This window comes from Loxodonta africana, chromosome 2 (genome assembly GCF_030014295.1).
Source record: "Loxodonta africana isolate mLoxAfr1 chromosome 2, mLoxAfr1.hap2, whole genome shotgun sequence".
NCBI classification, from domain to species: Eukaryota; Metazoa; Chordata; class Mammalia; order Proboscidea; family Elephantidae; genus Loxodonta; species Loxodonta africana.
In genome coordinates, this window is record NC_087343.1 from 219,407,112 (window position 1) to 219,425,338 (window position 18,227).

The window sequence follows — 18,227 nt, forward strand, 5'->3', positions numbered from 1 at the left end:
ATCTTCTGTGTCTTTATTGAGCTTCTTTCTGGATGTCCTGTCCTTCACCGTAAGTGGCGTGTTGAAGTCTCCTACTGTTATTGTGGAGCTGTCTATCTCACTTTTCAATGCTGATAGATTTTGTTTTATGTATCTTGTAGCCCTGTCATTGGGTGCATAAATATTTAATATAGTTATATATTCTTGGTATATCGTCCCTTTAACCATTATATAGTGTCCTTCCTTATCCTTCATGATGGATTTAACTTTAAAGTCTATTTTGTCAGAAGTTAATATTGCCACTCCTGCTCTTTTTTGATTGCTGTTTGCTTGATATATTTTTTTCCATCCTTTGAGTTTTGAGTTTGTTTGTGTCTCTAAGTCTAAGGTGTGTCTTGTAGGTAGTTTATAGATGGATCGTGTTTTTTAATCCATTCTGCCACCCTCTGTCTATTGGTGCATTTACTCTATTTACATTCGGTATAATTATGGATAGGCATGAATTTAGTGCTATCATTTTGATGTCTTTTTTGTGTGTTGTTGACAGTTTCTTTTTCCCACTTAATTTTTTGTGCTGAGTAGATTATCTTCACATATTGTCCATTCCTCATATTTGTTGTTGTTGATTTTGTTTCTGCTGAGTCTATTTTTTTCTTGTATTTTATTCTGATGTGTAGGATAGTTTGTCTCCTCTGTGGTTACCTTATCATTTACCCCTATTTTTCTAAATTGAAACCTAAATTTTATTTCTTTGTATCACCTTGTCTTCCTCTCTGTATGGAAGATCTGTGACTGCATTTCTTAGTCCCTCTTTATTGTTTTAATGTTGTCTTCTTTTACATAATAACATTGGTGATTCCCTGTTTTGAGCATTTTTTTTTTTTTAATCTTGATTTATTTTTGTGATTTCCCTTCTGGGTTGAGATCTGATAGCTCTGCCCAGTTTTGTAGTCTTGGGTTGATACCTGATATTATTGGTTTTCTAACCAAAGAACTCCTTTTAGTATTTCTTGTAATTTTGGTTTGGTTTTTATGAATTCCCTAAACTTCTGTTTATCTGGAAATGTCCTCATTTCACTTTCATATTTGAGAGACAGTTTTGCTGGATATATGATTCTTGGTTCACGATTTTTTCCTTTAATTTTTTATGTAAGTCATCCCATTGCCTTCTTGCCTGCATAGTTTGTGCTGAGTAGTCCAAGCTTATTCTTATTGACTGTCCTTTGTAGGTGACTTTTCGTTTATCCCTATCTGCTCTTAAAATTCTCTGTCTTTGGTTTTGCCAAGTTTGATTATAATATGGCTTGGTGACTTTCTTTTAAAATCTACCTTATGTGGAGTTTGATGAGCATCTGGAGAGATATCTTCTTATCTTTCACCATACCAGGGAAATTTTCTGTCAACAAGTCTTCAACAATTCTCTCTGTATTTTCTGTTATCCCTCCCTTTTCTGGAACTCCAGTCACTCATAGGTTATTCCTCTTGATAGAGTCCCACGTGATTCTTAAGGTTTCTTCATTTTTTTAAATTCTTTTACCTGATTTTTCTTCAAATATATTGGTGGCGAGTGCTTTATCTTCAAGTTAAAAATTCTGCCTTCCATTAGCTCAATTCTGCTCCTCTAACTTTCTATTAAAAAAAAAAAGTTGTCTTAATTCTGTAATTTTATTGTTAATCTTCTGAATTTCTGATTGCTGTCTGTGTATGGATTTTTCCAGCTTATTAAATTTTTCATTATGTTCCTGAATAACCTTTTTAATTTCTTCCACTGCTGTATTGTGTGTTCCTTGGCTTGTTCTGCATATTCCCTGATTTCCTTCTGATGTTGAAGGGTTCTGTATATTAATCTTTTGTATTCTGCCTCTGGTAAGTCCAGGAAGGCACTTTCAACTAGAAGATCCCTTGATTCTTTGTTTTGAGAGCTTGTTGAGGTGATCATGGTCTGTTTCTTTATGTGACTTGATATTGACTGTTGTCTCTGAGCCATCTGTAAGTTATTGTATTAGTTTATGATTGCTTACTGTATCCTAGCTTCTTGCTTTGTTTTGTTTTTATATGCCCAAATGGGTTGCTTGAGTGAGCTAGTTTGATTATTTTTTTTGCCTTTGGAGCTCTGATGTCCTGTCCCCAGATGACCAGAGCTGTTATCAGGTATATCGTTCTAGGAGTCCATTCACTTTTCTTGTTTGGATTCAGCTCAGGTGTCCAGGTAGATGATCATCAAGTGTGTGGTACAGGCTCTGTCCTATAGTCTTAGAGGGGCAGGGGTGATTGGTGTAGGTACCAATATCTGGTTGCAGCAGGGGGTCACACTCCAACCAAGGCAGGGGGCTGAGAATCATTCCCCAAGTGTCTCTGAGGAAAGCGTGTTCCTGTTCCCTAGAGTGTACAGGTGGGTGGGTTCTGCAGACAGACCATGGGCACCCAATGCTTTTGGTTATAAGGACTGTGAGGTACCAGTTAGCCTTGGACCCCTGTAGTGGGTGGCTTGGTGACTTGAGTGGAGCCACCAGTCCTTAGGCCCCTGATATGGGTAGTGAGGACCCTGTTTAATAGGCAAAGCAATGTCAAACATCAAACACCCACCTCTCCACTGCACAGCTGAAACAGTTGTAGTCTGCCAACAAGAGCCTATTCTCCTGAAACAGGCCCACACGGGTCCATGCAGAGGGGAAAGGTGCTCAAAGTCCACAGACCGTTTATGCCTGGACAGGAGCCGCTTCTGTCCTCAGCTCCCCTGGGTAGTGGAGCTGTCAAATTATCTTTTCCCCTAATTGTGAATTTATTCCTTCTCCGGGGCCTGGAGTATGGCTCTAGGCACTCAACAGGGTGTATCTCAGGCCCAGGGAAATCCACAGCCGCTGAAGCTGGCTTGGGGGTGGGGGGCGTGGTAAAATATACGCATGTATTTAGCTTTTGCCGAGAGTGCCGTTCTTCTCTGGTTCAGAGGTGTGAGTAGGCTGTGTGGCTGGCTGCTTCTCCCTGAGGAAAGCGGCTGAATGCTAGTTTCAGCCTGCTGCAGCCGCTTCTGGGAATGGTGCCTGAGGGCTCCTGGCGATTCAGGCCTGGTAACTCCTCTCCACTTCTGATCCGTCTCTTCCTCCCCCGCCCCTCAGTTCGTTTTTTTAACCTTCCCTTTGATGTTCAGGGCTCCTAGCTTGTCATAAATATACTTGTTTCACTTGTTTTTTTGGATCTTTGTTGTAAGAGGGCTCGCCAGAAGTGTCTGTCTATTCCGCCATCTTGGCCCCGCTTCCTGTTTTGCCCATTTTTAAACTTTACTTTTCTAAAAATTGATTTGTAAGAACTTTTGACTCATGAAAACTTGGTCTGTGGTACATTTTGTAAATGTTCCTCCAGTTTGTCAGTTACGTTTTAATATTGTTAGCAATGTTGTCATGGAGTGAATTGTGTGTCCCGAAAATGTGTGTCAGCTTGGCTAGTCCATGATTCCTAGTATTGTGTGATTGTCCATCATTTTGTCATTTGATGTGATTTTCCTGTGTCTTGTAAATTCTGCCTCGATGATGTTAATGAGGCAGGATTAGAGGCAGTTATGTTAATGAGGCAGGAGTCAATCTATAAGATTAGGTTATATCTTAAGTCAATCTCTTTTGAGATATAAAAGAGGGAAGTGAGTAGAGAGACAGGGGAACCTCACACCACAAAGAAAGAAGCGCTAAGAGCAGAGTGCTTTCTTTGGACTGGGGATTCCTGAGCAGAGAAACTCCTAGACTAGGGGAAGATTGATGATAAGGACCTTCCTCCAGAGGTGATAGAGAGAAAGAGCCTTCCCCTGGACCTGGCATCCTGAATTCAGACTTCTATGCCCCCATACTCTGAGAGAATGGATTTTTCTTTGTTAAAGCCATCCGCTTGTGGTATCGCTGTTATAGCAACCCCAGATAACTAAGACAAGTATATTCTGATATTTGCGTAGAGTCAAATTTACTACCTTTCTGCATTTGGTTTTTATGTAATAGGGACAGTGGGCATTTTCAAAGAGATGGTATTTAATTCTACATTAGTAGAGGTGGATGGAGACCAGGCTTTTCTTGCACATAACCATCCCTTCCTCAATGTGGCATTACAGTGCCCACCTTCTGTTTTGGTGGGCTATGAATTTCTACAACCAAAGAACTCAGAACCTTTGGTGGTGAGTTTTCCATATACGATGCGTGGTGGTTATTTTTGGTGGTGGGTTCGTAGCATCTTCAGGCTCTGGACAACCATTAGATGAGTATCACCCTAAAACTGACTCATGGAAAGATGGACTGATTCTTGGTGGCTGGTGATGCTCCCAGGACAGCAGGAAGAGCTATAATTTGTTATTAAGGGAGCATCTGCAAGCTTGGTGCCGAGGACTGAAGGAATCTGAAAGAAGGAGCTGCCTCAGGATTTTCCTGTCTGAATACTCTCTTCCCCTTTTTTCTACCAGGTGGTTTCCTTTCCCTGTCTCTGCAGGCATGATCAAGTTGCTCCGAAAATATGTGTTTGAATCTTTCTATATTGTCTTTGTTTCTGCTTTTGAAAGGAGTGATTCTTTCCTATCTGTGTGTGGTGTAATGGATCACTTTTGTGTGGCCTTTCTAGCCATGGTCTTGTAACTCCCACCCAAGTGATTGGGCAGGACAGTACAGATACGTAATTGTGGCGCTCACCAAAGGGATTGGGTGGTTTTGCCACCCCTTGGGCTTGAAATAAGCCAGCCCAGAGGCAAGAGAGAGAAGATCCCACCATTGCTGAGGAAGAACAGACAGGAGCAGCACGCCCTTTGGACCTGATATCTCTGCTCTGACCCAGGAGACGGCAAGCGGTAACACTGGAGGCAGAGAGAAGTGGCAGCAGAGACCCAGCAGCATGAGACAGTGTGGTGGAGTTCCCAGCACATGGAGAGAGAAAGCTGAGTGCTTTTGGGTAGAGGCTGAGGCCAGGGAGAGCCTGCCTGTGAGCATGACTGGAAAGAGGGTATCTTGATGGAAGAACTGTATCCTGAGTGTTCCTGAGCCTGAATTGTAGCCTGTTACTTCCCTGATAAACCCCCATAATTGTGAGTATTGTCTGTGAGTTCTTTGTGGCCATCACAATGAATTATTGAACCCAGCAGAGAAGTGGGGAGTGCCGTTTGTGGGTGGTTGGTATCAGAATTGGTAAGGACAGTGGAAAGAGGAGCTATGTTTGGCCTCCGCCTCATAGGAATCAGCTTTGGGCTGTTGACCTTCTCTCTTGTAAAGTTAGAGGAGGTCAGACACCTCCCTGTGCTGTTTTTACACCGTCTGTGTGGAAGGAGAAGAGGCCATTGCGGTACATGACTGAACCAAAGGCCTTTTAGTTATTATGGTGGCTACCTCTATCGGTTTTACCTCTATCATTCTGCATAATGAACATATGCCCTTATCTCTCTGTATTAGTTTCCTCTGCCTGCTGTATTAAGCTACCACAAACTTGGTGGCTTAAAACAAATTTATTCTCTCATAGTTTTGGAGGCCGGAAGTCCAAAATCAAGGCATTGCCATGGTTGTCCTCTCTCTGAAGGCACTAGTGGAGAATCCTCCTTTGCCTCTGCTAGCTTCTGGTGGCTCCTGGCATTCCTTGGCTTGTGGCTGCATCACTCCAGTCTCTGCCTTTGTCTTTATATGGCCTTTTCTTTTTTTCAGGGCTGTGCACAGTATTTTTAGAGCTGTGCACAAAATCCATTCGCTAAAATTATGCCGACTTCACATGCATCACGAGACTGAAGATCCTTCCCTCGCTGTTCATGCATATGTGTTACTCCCTGTAAAAGGAGCATATCTGCCCTGGTTCAGGGAGCTGGAAGCCTTAGATCATGAGACCTTGATTGTCTCCCAGTTCGCAAACCGTGAATAAACCTTTTTGTTCTTCCAACCCTGTGTCTGGCTGACTTCAATTCGCTAGTCTGTTTGACAAGAACCTATTAGTTGACAACTTCAGTACTTCTTAGGGCTGTTGTGCAGATGAAGGGAGTGGTTTATGAAAAGCACATAGAGCAGGTCTGTGGTCAACACCTAGCATATATCATCTATTATTTCAGGTAGGAAATTTACTTCTCCCTGGGACCTTCAGGGAAACCCTGGTGGTGTAGTGGTTAAGTGAATCCGCCAGGCACTTCTTGGAAACTCTATCGGGCAGTTCTACTCTGTCTATGGGGTCACTATGAGTCGGAATCGACTCGACGGCAGTAAGTTTGGTTTTGGTTTAGGACCTGGAGGTGGAGTCATTAATTCTCCCTATAAGTGACCACGGGATGCATGTTTTCTAGAGCATATGAGAATCTACCTATGGTTTACTGAAGCTACGAAGGTACACAGTCATAAATTTGCCATTTATTGCTTTCTTAAACCCTGGTGGTGTAGTGGTTAAGTGCTACAGTTGCTAACCCAAGGGTCGGCAGTTCAAATCCACCAGGCGCTCCTTGGAAACTCTACAGGGCAGTTCTACTCTGCCCTATAGGGTCGCTAGGAGTCAGAATCGACTCGACGGCACTGGGTTTTGGTTTTAAATAATATCTGGAGAAAAATGGCATGCTTGTGGCAGGCTATAAGACTAAGGCGTGAAAACCCATTAATTTTTTGTATGGCAAAAATCGTACATACTGTGTAGAAATTTTGAAAATAAAAGAATAAATAAAAGTAAAAATGATCTATATTCCTTAAACCCACTGCCATCGAGTCGATTCCAACTCATAGTGACCTAATAGAGTAGAACAGCCCCATAGAGTTTCCAAAGAGCCCCTGGCAAATTTGAACTGCCGACCTCTTGGTTAGCAGCCCTAGCACTTAACCACTATGCCACCAGGGTTTCTGAATTCCCTGGTGCACTTTAATATTTGTAATGTTCGTGACTTAAATTTGGAAGCCTCTAATCATATTCACCAGAAACCCTGGTGGCGTAGTGGTTACGTGCTGTGGCTGCTAACCAAAAGGTCAGCAGTTCGAATTCGCCAGGAGCTCCTTGGAAACTCTATGGGGTAGTTCTTCTCTGTCCTGTAAGGTTGCTATGAGTCGGAATCTATGGCAACGGGTTTGGTTTTTTTTTTGAATCATATTCACGAAGGTCTTGGTTTTGAAATACTTAACTTTGCATTTTGAAGCCGTAGTTAAATTTTACTAGAGTCATCTCAGTCATTCATCCTGATTTAAGTGAACTGGAAATATTCCAGGGACAGGGATACCATTTCTCATAGAAAGCACCTACCTGAGGGGCAGGGGAGCAGGCCTCAAGCCCCGCGGCCAACTCTGGTGAAAGAGGAGGGTACAGAAGCCACTAGAGATCCCTCCCTGCTCCAGGACGTCAGCGCCATCTTCTCTTGTTGTTGCCAGTTAGGAGCAGCAGGGGCCTTAACAAAAATGACTGTTACCTAAGAGGGCTAAGTATCCGCCCACCCCCGCGTATTTTTTGGAAGAGTAGGCCTTTGTTCGTAACTCCTTGTTTCTGAAACCATCAGGAGGGTGTGGACCACTAGCATTCGGGCTTCTTATGAGATTTTGCATTCCTTTAAATTTTAATACAATTTACCTACATAAATGTTACAGGAGCCCTGGTGGTGCAGTGGTTAAGTGTTAGGCTGCTAACCAAACGGTTGGCAGTTCAAGTCCACCAGCCATTCCTTGAACACCCTATGGGGCAGTTCTACTCTGTCCTATAGGGTCGCGCTATGAGTCGGAATCGACTTGACGGCAATGGGTTTTTAGTAAATATTATGGGACAGAGTCTGTTATGAACAGTTCATCCCCCCCCCCGCCCCAAGTTTTAAAAATAGTTAAGACAATTTGCTTAAGTCATCGGTCCTGACGAGCGAGCCACAATTTCCCTGCGTCCTCTCCAAGGGCTGTGAAATCTTACACGGCCACGGCTTGCCAGTTTCTGTTCTTTGGGAGAAACAGGTGGTAAAGGGATAAAACTGCCCAATTCTGGAAACAAGCTACTGAGAAAGGAATTTCTATTGTTTGACAGTTTACTGAAACTTTTTTTTAGTCTGCCAGAACATTAAAAAACATCCTAACTGCTCTTTATTTAAAGGCTTCTGTGACAGTCTGACCCTTCCTCTCTGTTTGCCAATAGCCCTGTAAACAAAGCCTCCTCCTGAGGTGGCGTTTTCTGGGCTTTTCCAGCACCCGAGCTCCTCCCTCGCCTCTTCTCTCCTCCGGCCCCTCGGTTGTCCCCACGCTCCACCTCCCATCCAAGGCATCCCTCCACGGGCCTCTGATTGGTGCACAGCGCAGCCTCGCCTTTTAGGGACTGTTTGTTGGGCTTTTGAAGTGATAAGGGAAAGGGTCCAGTGGCTGCTTTTATCAACCAATCAAATATTTTCCCGACAGATCCCAAAATATTCCGGGGCCAATGAAGAGGAAAAGCCGAGATGCCTCTGCGGCTCCTTGGGGAGGCCGAGCTTCTTAAGTGGAGGCGGGAGGGGCGAGCTCCTGGGCAGCCGCCAGCCTGGTCCTGTCCCCTCCGTGCCACCGTCGGCATTTGTCTAGCGACGCATGCCCTAGCAGGGGTGTATTGGGGGGAGTCCTCTTTCCGACCATCAAAATGGTTATCAAAGTTTTTGTTGCCACTTCTTCTGGGTCCATAGCGGTAGGTGTCTGGTGGTATTTGGGGGCTTTCTTCCTCTACTCTTTTCCAAATAACGCATTGTTGGAAGTAGGAGGAGCGGGTAGGGCAGAACGTTGGCCTTAGATTTCTTTTTTGAAGAGCGTGTAAGTAAACCTTGGCTCCACAGTAAGCGTGGGCGCCCTTGCTTTTTTCTATGTCTGTTTTCATGGTGTCGGAGAAGCGTGTGAAATGTGCAATCCGGGATAGCTGAGTGTGAGAGGGGACTCCAGGAAGGGGGCGTGCTTGATACTAGAATTTTTAAAAAGTGATTTGCATCATGCATATTATAGAATCAAGGTTTTTTTTTTTTTTTTAAGTATTTCTGCCATTCATCTTGCAAGACTTAGTTTAAAAAGCAATTTGTAGAACACTATTTGCAGCGTGATGCCGTGTAACCGAAAGTGTGAAGTTAGCATGTGTAATCCTATTATTTGGGGACAATGATGTCACAGCCACAGGAACAAATACTTCTAAGGCCATGGTTTGAAAAGCTCTAGGAATTCAAACAGATCAAAAATAAGTACTAAAACCCTACTTCTGTTACATGGCTTTGTCTGACCTGAGACCAGGCTCTGACTTATTCATTCACCTCCCAATTCTAGTTTCCCTCGGTGCCATGTAGACCTGTCTTAACGAAGAAAGACGGGGTAATGGAATGACTCATTCCTCCTTGGAAGCAATTTCCACACTTTGATTTTGGGCTTCATCCGTAAAGTTATATGGGACTGATGTTTTAGATCAGCATTGTAGCAGAAGTTTGAGGGCTGTGGAGAGAGAAAGGAGCCCTGGTGCGTGGTGGTTAAGCGCTGGGCTGCTAATGGAAGGGGCTGCCCCGGGGTTCGAATCCACGAGGCGCTCCTGGGAAGAAAGACGTGGCAGTCTGCTTTGGTAAAGATTTACAGCCTTGGAAATCCTATGGGCAGTTCTGCTCTGTCTTATAGGGTCCCTATGACTCGGAATTGACTCCACAGCAGTGAATGGAGAGAAAACATTTATTAATCCCCAGGCATGGAGAGCAACTCAGGTTCCTGAGTGATCTCAGGTAGCAGCTCGGATTTCTGCAGTCCCTCAGACAGCGGCAGGGTAGCAGCTCCAGTGGTGGCTCTTGAATCCACCCTGAAAGTTCATGAGGTTTCCGGAAAGGGTGAGAAGAAGACAAGAGAAAACAGCTTGGTAGTCCCTTCTGTGCACAACTGATCAGCCGTTGTTTTAGTGATCTCCAGAACAGGTTAACGATAAAAATTCCAAATGTTAAGATTTCCCTGCAAATCTTCTGTGGTTATTGATGACCTCAAACTTTTTGTCAATCTACAATGAGTACATTTTTGGATTATTTAGATTAAAAAAATGATTTTTTGAGGAAAATGGTTTTAGTTCGCTTTAAATGATGCTGACGCTCCTTGCTGCTGAAGTTTACCGCTTAACCTGCCAATCTTCTACATGTTCTGTACACTTGGCCTGGGTGGCTCTTTGTGTTCATCACAAGGTGATGAATAAATTTATGGATTACTCAGGATTATTTGACGTCCTATGTTTTTGATGTTTGGGAGCATGATTTAGTTAGCCCTGGAGTATCTAGAGGAGCGCCATTGACTCCAGGATCTTGGAAGAGCACTTGGAACTGGATGACTTTCGGGAGATTATTTCACCTTGCTAAGCATCAAATTCCTTATGTATAAAATGAGGATAAGAATAGTACTCACTTCATAATGTTATCATGAGGACCTAGGAAATAATGTGTGGGAGACCCAGCACGGTGTCGGGTGCTTAGTTGGCACTCAGTAAATCTTATTAATATTATAGTTATTAGCTATTGTTAATTAATACTAGTTAATATTGTAATTTGTAGAATTATTAGTTATAATGTTAACCCACTGCCATCGAGTCGATTCGGACTCATAGCGACCCTGTAGGACAGAGTAGAACTGCCTGAGTTTCCAAGGAGCGCCTGGCGGATTCAAACTGCCGACCTCTCGGTTAGCAGCTGTAGCACTTAACCGCTATGCCACCAGGGTTTCCAGTTATAATATTAGGGAACGTTAATTTATATTACAGTTGTTGTAATTACTAGTTTTTATAATTATTACTCGATGGCACCTAACAACATAATTATTAATATTATTTAGTAGACCTGTGCCTATGATTATGTTTCAGAATTATCCAAAACCACATAAATGTTTTGTCCTAAAGAATGAGAACTGATTACCCCCAAGGTGTTGGTGCAACTGATTTTTAGTGGGTGGGTGGGTGGGGGTAGTTCAACCAAAAGCTTGTTTGTAGGAGAATCCCCTGGTGCTCCTACTGGGTGTGTGGTGGTTGGTCTGCAAAATGGATTCTTGCCTGATGCCTAGTCAACAAGGGCATTAGAACTTCTGTTGAATGAATGAAAGAGGTGAAAAAGGAAAAAAAGATACAGTGCCTTTATAAGGAATTACAAATTATGCAGGTATGTATTGTGTCTGTATTTTAACCTTGAACTCTGAAGAGCTCTTAGGTGCTGTACCACTTCATGGAGGGGTTTGGATTAAGAGACCCTGGGGAGTAGGAGAAGACAGATGTCTTCTTGTATGACCGTTCTTTCTTCTGCAGGCTCCGTTGCCGCTGCAGGGTTTTGGGAGAAGGGATGAGAGGACTGCCCTCATTGTCTTCCAGATATCCGCTGCTTGTGGGGGCAGTTTCCTGGAACCGTGATCTTTAAAGACAGCCCCTAATGGTGGCTTCGGGGTTTCTGAATCCCCTCTCCCATCTCGATGAAGGATGTCAATATGTTGGAGTAAATATGGATCCTGAATTAGATTGACCTGGATGTAAACCCTGGAAAATTAATGAATTTGTCAGAGCCTCAGTTTATTTTACAATGGTAACAATAAAGCTATTGTGAAGGTTAAGTGAGATGAAGAAGTGCTGGGTGCCTGACACTGTAGCTCCTCAAATGATGGTACAAAACGCATTTCCATGCATCTTCTTATTAAACTCTCACCAAAGCCGTGTGTGGTGAAGGTGGCATGATATCCATTTTGCTGATGAGGAAATTGAAGATCAGAGCCCCTGCTCAGATAGCAGCCATTGGAGGCAGGGCAGGAACACAGGTCATCTCTGGCTCAAATCCTGTGTGCCTTTGCTACAGTATGGTGACCTCAGTTGGAAAGGCTCCTAACTGTACAAGACAATCAACAGGGAATGCTGAGCGGGTGGCGCTGCTGTCAGTTCCCTCTCACAGGTGATAACAGCTCCAGCAGCTCCAGTAGCAGGTAGCTTCAGGGCAGAGAAGGACACTATCCTGTAAGTAAATGTCACAGTTTATGAGCCTCCGCTGAGCTCCCAAAGGGTCCAAACAGTGGTGCAGATGCCGTACCCCCAGGTCTTCTGGGGGGGACCCATGATAGGTGGTGCAGCCTGTGGGGCCTGCATCAGCCATCGCACCCCTGAGGGTGTAGAAGGATGTGGAAGTCCTCACTCAAGGTGAGTGAAAGGCCATCAGGCTGTGTCCCTGGGGGTCCACTCAAGTGGCCATGTGGACAAGAGCTGGACCTTCTTGAAGAGGGACCCCATTGAGGGGGAGGGTTGTAGGAAAGAGGGGTCCAACTCTAGAGTCAAGCATGGTATGTGTGTGGTGGTTTGGGCCAAGTCAACAGTGCTGGCCAGGTGGACTCATGAGCTTCCCCCACTCTTCCCTTCCTGGGTTGGGCCCTGAGGCCCCCTCTGCAGGCCCCCAGCCCTAGGTGAACTAAGGGCTTCTAACAGCTTGATGAGCAATGCATTTGGCCCAAGTTTAGATACTGGTGTTTGGGGTACACAGAGGAGCCAACAGATTTTGTTTTTCTTCTTTTGGCAGGGGAGGAGAGGGAGAGGACAGAGAAATCACAACACAGTATCAGGCATCCACCAGTCACCTCACTTACTGTAGAGGCAGTTGCTTGCCTTGTGAGGAAGAACAGTGGGATCTTCGTCTCTCATGTACTCTACCCCCTTTCCTTTCTAATAGAAGGAACATAAATCAGGATTTTTTGAAATGTTTTTCATCTATTCAGAAATAGAATAAAATAAAATCTTCTTCCTGTTTCACCTCAAGCCCTGAGGCATGATGAACAGAAATGGCAATAATGTTGGTGAGATGGCTGTGTCCTTTGCCAGCTGCCTCCCAGGTAGACTCGGGCTCCTGGTTGGGTATGTGAGAAGGGTTTGGCCAAATAAATGATGTTACCTTCTGAGTAATTAAATGTAAACCTGCCTAAAAGGAAGATACCTCTACTCTTGAAATAGCAAAGTTACCTCTGGAAATACTTAAAAAAACAAAACAAAACAAAACTCATTGTAATGTTGAGTCGATTCCGACTAATAAAACCCTGTTGCTGTTGAATCAATTCTGATTCATAGTGACCCTATAGGATAGAGTAGAACTGACCCATAGGGTTTCCAAGGAGTGCCTAGTGGATTCAAACTGCTGACCTTTTTGTTAGCAGCCATAGCTCTTAACCACTGTGCCACCAGGGTTTCTGACTCATAACAACCAGTAATTCATGACATGTCACCAATCATTATAGACAGGTTGGAAAGGATTTATAGAGAACTCGATTCATTAAAATGAAGATTTGGTCCAACAACATGTCATCAGGTCTGATGGGATTTTGTAATATTAGAAAACGCAGCTGCGAAGCTGTGGAATTTGGAGTGCAGTGTCTGTGAGGAGGGGCGTGGGCTGGCAGAGTCCAGCTTCAGAGCACAGGTGTCTTCAAGTAACTGGGCACTTTTGGTTCTTTTGGGTCTGGCATTTAGAAAGGTGTGAGGGAGAGAGCCCTGATGCCAGAGGTTTAGGGGAAGTTCCATCATTCTGTGTCTTTCTGTAGGACTCCTATTTTTATTTTTTTGTCTACAGTGGCCCCAAATGGAAATACATGTCTTGGCAGAGTCTTAGTAACTGTAAATGCTGTGTCGTAGCACATAGCAGCCTTTATTTATGTAATGCTTCTAGTCTCCACATTTTTATTATGTTGATGGTACAAATGTAAACAATTAAAAAATTAAATGTGTGATTACCATTTATATATGCATATGTAATTTTGTACACACACACGCACATTTATGTATCGCAGCCCTGGTAGCACAGTGATTAAGAGCTATGACTACTAACCAAAAGATTGGCAGTTCAAATCCACCAGCCACTCCTTGGAAACTATGGGGCAGTTCTGTAGGGTCACTATGAGTCAGAATTTGACTCGACAGCAATTTTATATATATATATAGATAGATATATAAATGGTAATCACATTTAATTTTTAAATTGTTTAATAAGTAAAAATAATTTCCTTTTAGTGGTGATTTGATTCCAGGGCTTAAGCATCCATATGGAACCTTGGTGGCACAGTGATTAAGAGCTTGGCTGCTAACCAAAAGATCAGCAGTTCGAATCCACCAGCTGCTCTTTAGAAACCCTATGGGGCAACTTCTACTCTGTCCTGTAAGGGTGCTATGAGTCGGCAGCTACTTGACGGCAATGGCTTTTTTTTTTTTTTAGCGTCCATATGTGTCTTACTTTTCTTTATATAAGGAATACTCTATAAAGTCATTGATAGAGTCATTCATTTTTAAATAGAGTTTTTTTTTTTTTTTTTCGGGGGGGTGGTGGTTGGTAGTATAGAGAGCCCCAAGAGGAGTCTTTGACTGGCAGAAAAAGTTAAGCACTTAACTACTAACTGAAAGGTTGGAGGTTTAAATCTACTCAGAGGTGCCTTGGAAGAAAGGCTTGGTGATACAGGTCTGAAAGGTCACAGTCCTTGAAACCCCTGTGGAGCGTAATGCTACCCTGACACACACGGGGTCAGCAGCTGGTTCGATTTCTAAGAAAGGAATTGAGTTTAACGAAAAGAGAGTTTGAATCTAGGCATTAGGTATGGGAAGGGCAGGTACCTTTTACAGCAGTTATTTGAAATCCTCCCAGTCTAGTCCTTCTGCTGATAGATAAATTACATGAAAATAACAAGGGACCCTTGTACCCTTGTAAAACATTTTTAATGACTTGTTGTCATTATGAGGCAATATTCTGTTCAGAGGACTTTTTGAGAAAAAATGACGATATTAGATTATTTTTTTTTTGTCAAAATACTTATTTAAAATTTTAATCGTACTTGAAAGTAGTCATATTTTTGCCTCTATCTAATCTTTAAAAAAAAAATGTGTACTATATCTAGATTGTACATTTTTAATTCTTTATTTTCACCTACACAATTAGTTTATGAATCTGTTCACATGAAGGGCTTGGCACAGTGCCTTTTACAGAGTAGAGAGTCAGTAAGTAACTGCTTATTTATTTGGTTATTCAACTGATTACTCTTTTTGTGAATCTCTCCCAGGGATTCTTAAAATGGAGTCTGTGGAATTTGCTGTGACTAGTTCAACAGTGTTTATAAAAAATGGCATTGTCCATTGTCCTGGAGGGAATTCTTTGAAGAGAGAAAATCATTTGGAATTGTTTAGAACCAAAAAACCCATTGCCGTGGAGTCAGTTCCGACTCATAGCGACCCTATAAGACAGAGTAGAACTGCCCCATATGGTTTCCAAGGAGTGCCTGGCAGATTCCAACTGCCGACCTTTTGGTTAGCAGCCATAGCTTTATAGGGCAGGTTTTAATTAAAAAACAGCACATTAATAAGAAATGGCAGTTGTTAGACGCAACCATTACGCATTAACCATGGGTAGAAGGGGCACTTGTCTGTTCTTTCTGAGCTGTGGCTGACGCTACCCTCTCAGAGAGGAATGGAGTGTGAGTAGGAAAGGGTGAATTCCTGGGAGAAAAGGATTAGTTACTCTTTTACGTGCTGGGAAGAATATCCATCAGCCTTTTCTAGTCTTTCCTCCTGCCCTTCCCCTCCAAGTAATTTCCATGTGGGCTCTCTAATTTTCTATATTTATTTCTAAAACTACTTTTAGTTCTATGTGACTCATGCTCCTATTTTCATAATTTTGAATGATGAATAAGTATACTTGGTGTTTGAGTTTTGCAGTACATTGTCTTTTTTCTCTTCTTCCTCTTCTCTCAATCATAACTCTTGTCTTTGTTACTAATCCTTATTTACTTTTTGGTCATGGAAACTTAGCAAAGCTTAAAGTATGGTCCAATTCACCTGTCCTATGGATTTAAATATTTTGAAAATCTCAGATAAAAGATGCAGTGATGAGAACATTGCTGTTTTTATTAGTCTGATTGTACTATAATTTAAACATAAATGAGATTTCAGAATTTAAATAATCACTGTCAATATTTTATAATGAAGAAGTATATGATCTTACTGTTTTCCTTGTTTAAATATTCAACAAAATTATGGGTGTTATCCAGTATATCTGGAGTAAGGATTTAATTTAAATATCTGGAGTAAGGATTTAATTTATGTAAGTATAAACATGGTATTTTTCAAAAACAGCATAATTATTATCTTTTTCCACTTTCAATTCAACCAGATTAGGAAGAAACAGCAAGAAGTAGTGGGCTTTTTGGAAGCTAATAAAATCGACTTTAAGGAATTAGATATAGCTGGAGATGAAGATAATAGGAAGTGGATGAGAGAGAATGTACCTGGAGAGAAAAAACCTCAAAATGGGATTCCTTTGCCCCCCCAGATCTTCAATGAAGAGCAGTATTGTGGGGTGAGTATTCAGTTTCCTTGAAAATTCTTCTGCTTGTGTGTTTATCAGAAATTTTTCAAAGCAGATTAATTTTGGAGTAGCATTTGGAATTGTCCACAACTTGCAGGTCATGATGCATTTTTACTGTCTGTTATGGGTTGAATTTTGTCATCCAAAAATGTGTATCAACTTGGCTAAGCCATGATTCCCAGTATTTTGTGATTGTTCTCCACTTTGTGATCTGATGTAATTTTCCTATGTGTTGTAAATCCTAACTTTTATGATGTTAATCAGGCACAGTGGATGAGAGCTATGGCGAGCTATGGCTGCTAACCAAAAGGTCAGCAGTTCGAATCCACCAGCCACTCCTTGGAAACTCTATGGGGCCCTTCTACTCTGTCCTATAGGGTCACTGTGAGTTGGAATTGACTTGATGGCAACGGGTTTTGTGAGGCAGGATTAGAGGCAGTTATGTTAATGAGGGAGGACTCAAACTACATGATTAGGTTGTATCTTGAGTTAACCTCTTTTGAGATATAAAAGACAGAATCGAGCAGAGAGAAGAGGGACCTCCTATCACCAAGAAGGAAGAGCTGGGAGTGGAGTTTGTCCTTTGGACCCAGGGTCCCTGTGCTGAGAAAATCCTAGATCCGGGGAAGGTTGATGACAAAGACCTTCACCCAGAGTTGACCAGGAGAGGAAGTCTTCTCCTGGAGCTAGCACCTTGAATTTGAACTTCTAGCCTCCTAGACTGTGAGAGAATAAATTTCTGTTTGTTAAAGCCATCCTCTTGTGGTATTTCTTTTAAAGCGGCACCAGTTAACCAAAACAGAATTTGGTACTGGGAGTGGGGTGCTGCTCTAACAAATACCTACAATGTGGAAACAGTTTGGGAATTCAATAATGGTAGAGGCTGGAAGAATTTTCAAGTGCCTAACAGTAAAAGACAGATTGCCTTGAAGAGACTGTTAGTGGAATTATGGACATCAAAGACAATTCTGGTGAGGGCTCAGAAGAAAGTGAGGAGAGCTCTAACACCAGAGATGGTCCAGACGGTGAGAAATAGTAGCAGAGATATGGCAGCAGCAGAAACAGAGGAGATGCCAGGCTGCCCAAGGGGCTCAAGGGGCTGAGGGCCCAAGAGGCCAAGAGGCCAAGGAACCAGAAAGCAGAAGCTGAAGAGAAAAGGAGCACAGGAAGCAGAGCTGCCTCAGACTCAAAGGGTTGGGCCACAACCTCTGGGGTCTCAAATGCGGGGCCATAGCCCCCAAGTTTCAGAGTCAGATCTTCACCAACTTGGTTCCGGGGTTTGGGGCTGCCATTCACAAGTGCCAGTGGGATGGGGCCAGATCCACTGCCCAAAGCTGAGGAGGCATGGGTGCCATGCCCAAGGGGCAGAAGAATGTGGGCTGCTAAGGCCAAGGGGTAGAGTCACCACTCAGATGGACTAGGAGAATGGGGCTGCCCAAATCTGAGGGAGCAGAGTTGCTGTTGCAGTGTACCTGGAAGGTGGAGCTGAAGCCTAAGGCCGAGGGGCCTCTACCCAGAATCCATAGAGTATGGCCAACACTCAAGAGTCTGGAGGGCAGGGCCATTGCCTATTGTGGTCTTAGACAACAGATTGTTTTCCAAGACTTGAGAGCTAATGTAACGTGTTCTGCTGACTTGCATGGTGCCTGTTATCCCTTCTTTCCCTCCAATTTCTCCCATTTGTAATGGAAATGTCTACCTCATGCCTGTTCCATCATTGTACTTAGGAAGCAGATAACTCGTATTCTAGATTTCACAGATGAAGAGGAATTTTGCTCCAGGATGGGATTTGCACTTGATTTAAGACCTTTGGGATGATATCATGGGGTGAATATGTTTACATGTGGCAAGGACATGAATTTTTGAGGGTCAAAGAGTACAATGTCATGGATTGAATTGTGTCCCCCAAAATGTGTGTCAACTTGGCTAGGCCATGATTCCAAGTATTTTGTGATTGTTCTCCACTTTGTGATCTGCTGTA

At 43.0% G+C, this 18,227-nt stretch overlaps 1 protein-coding gene across 1 annotated transcript in view; it reads left to right on the forward strand.

Annotated features, from left to right (window-relative positions):
- The first annotated feature begins 8,359 nt into the window (after positions 1-8,359).
- Positions 8,360-18,227, forward strand: part of SH3BGR (SH3 domain binding glutamate rich protein) — an 86,479-nt gene continuing 76,611 nt past the window's right edge. The window contains 3 exon segments of the mRNA XM_064279461.1: positions 8,360-8,417; positions 8,420-8,577; positions 16,052-16,237. Coding sequence (XP_064135531.1) covers positions 8,360-8,417; positions 8,420-8,577; positions 16,052-16,237 — 402 coding nt within the window.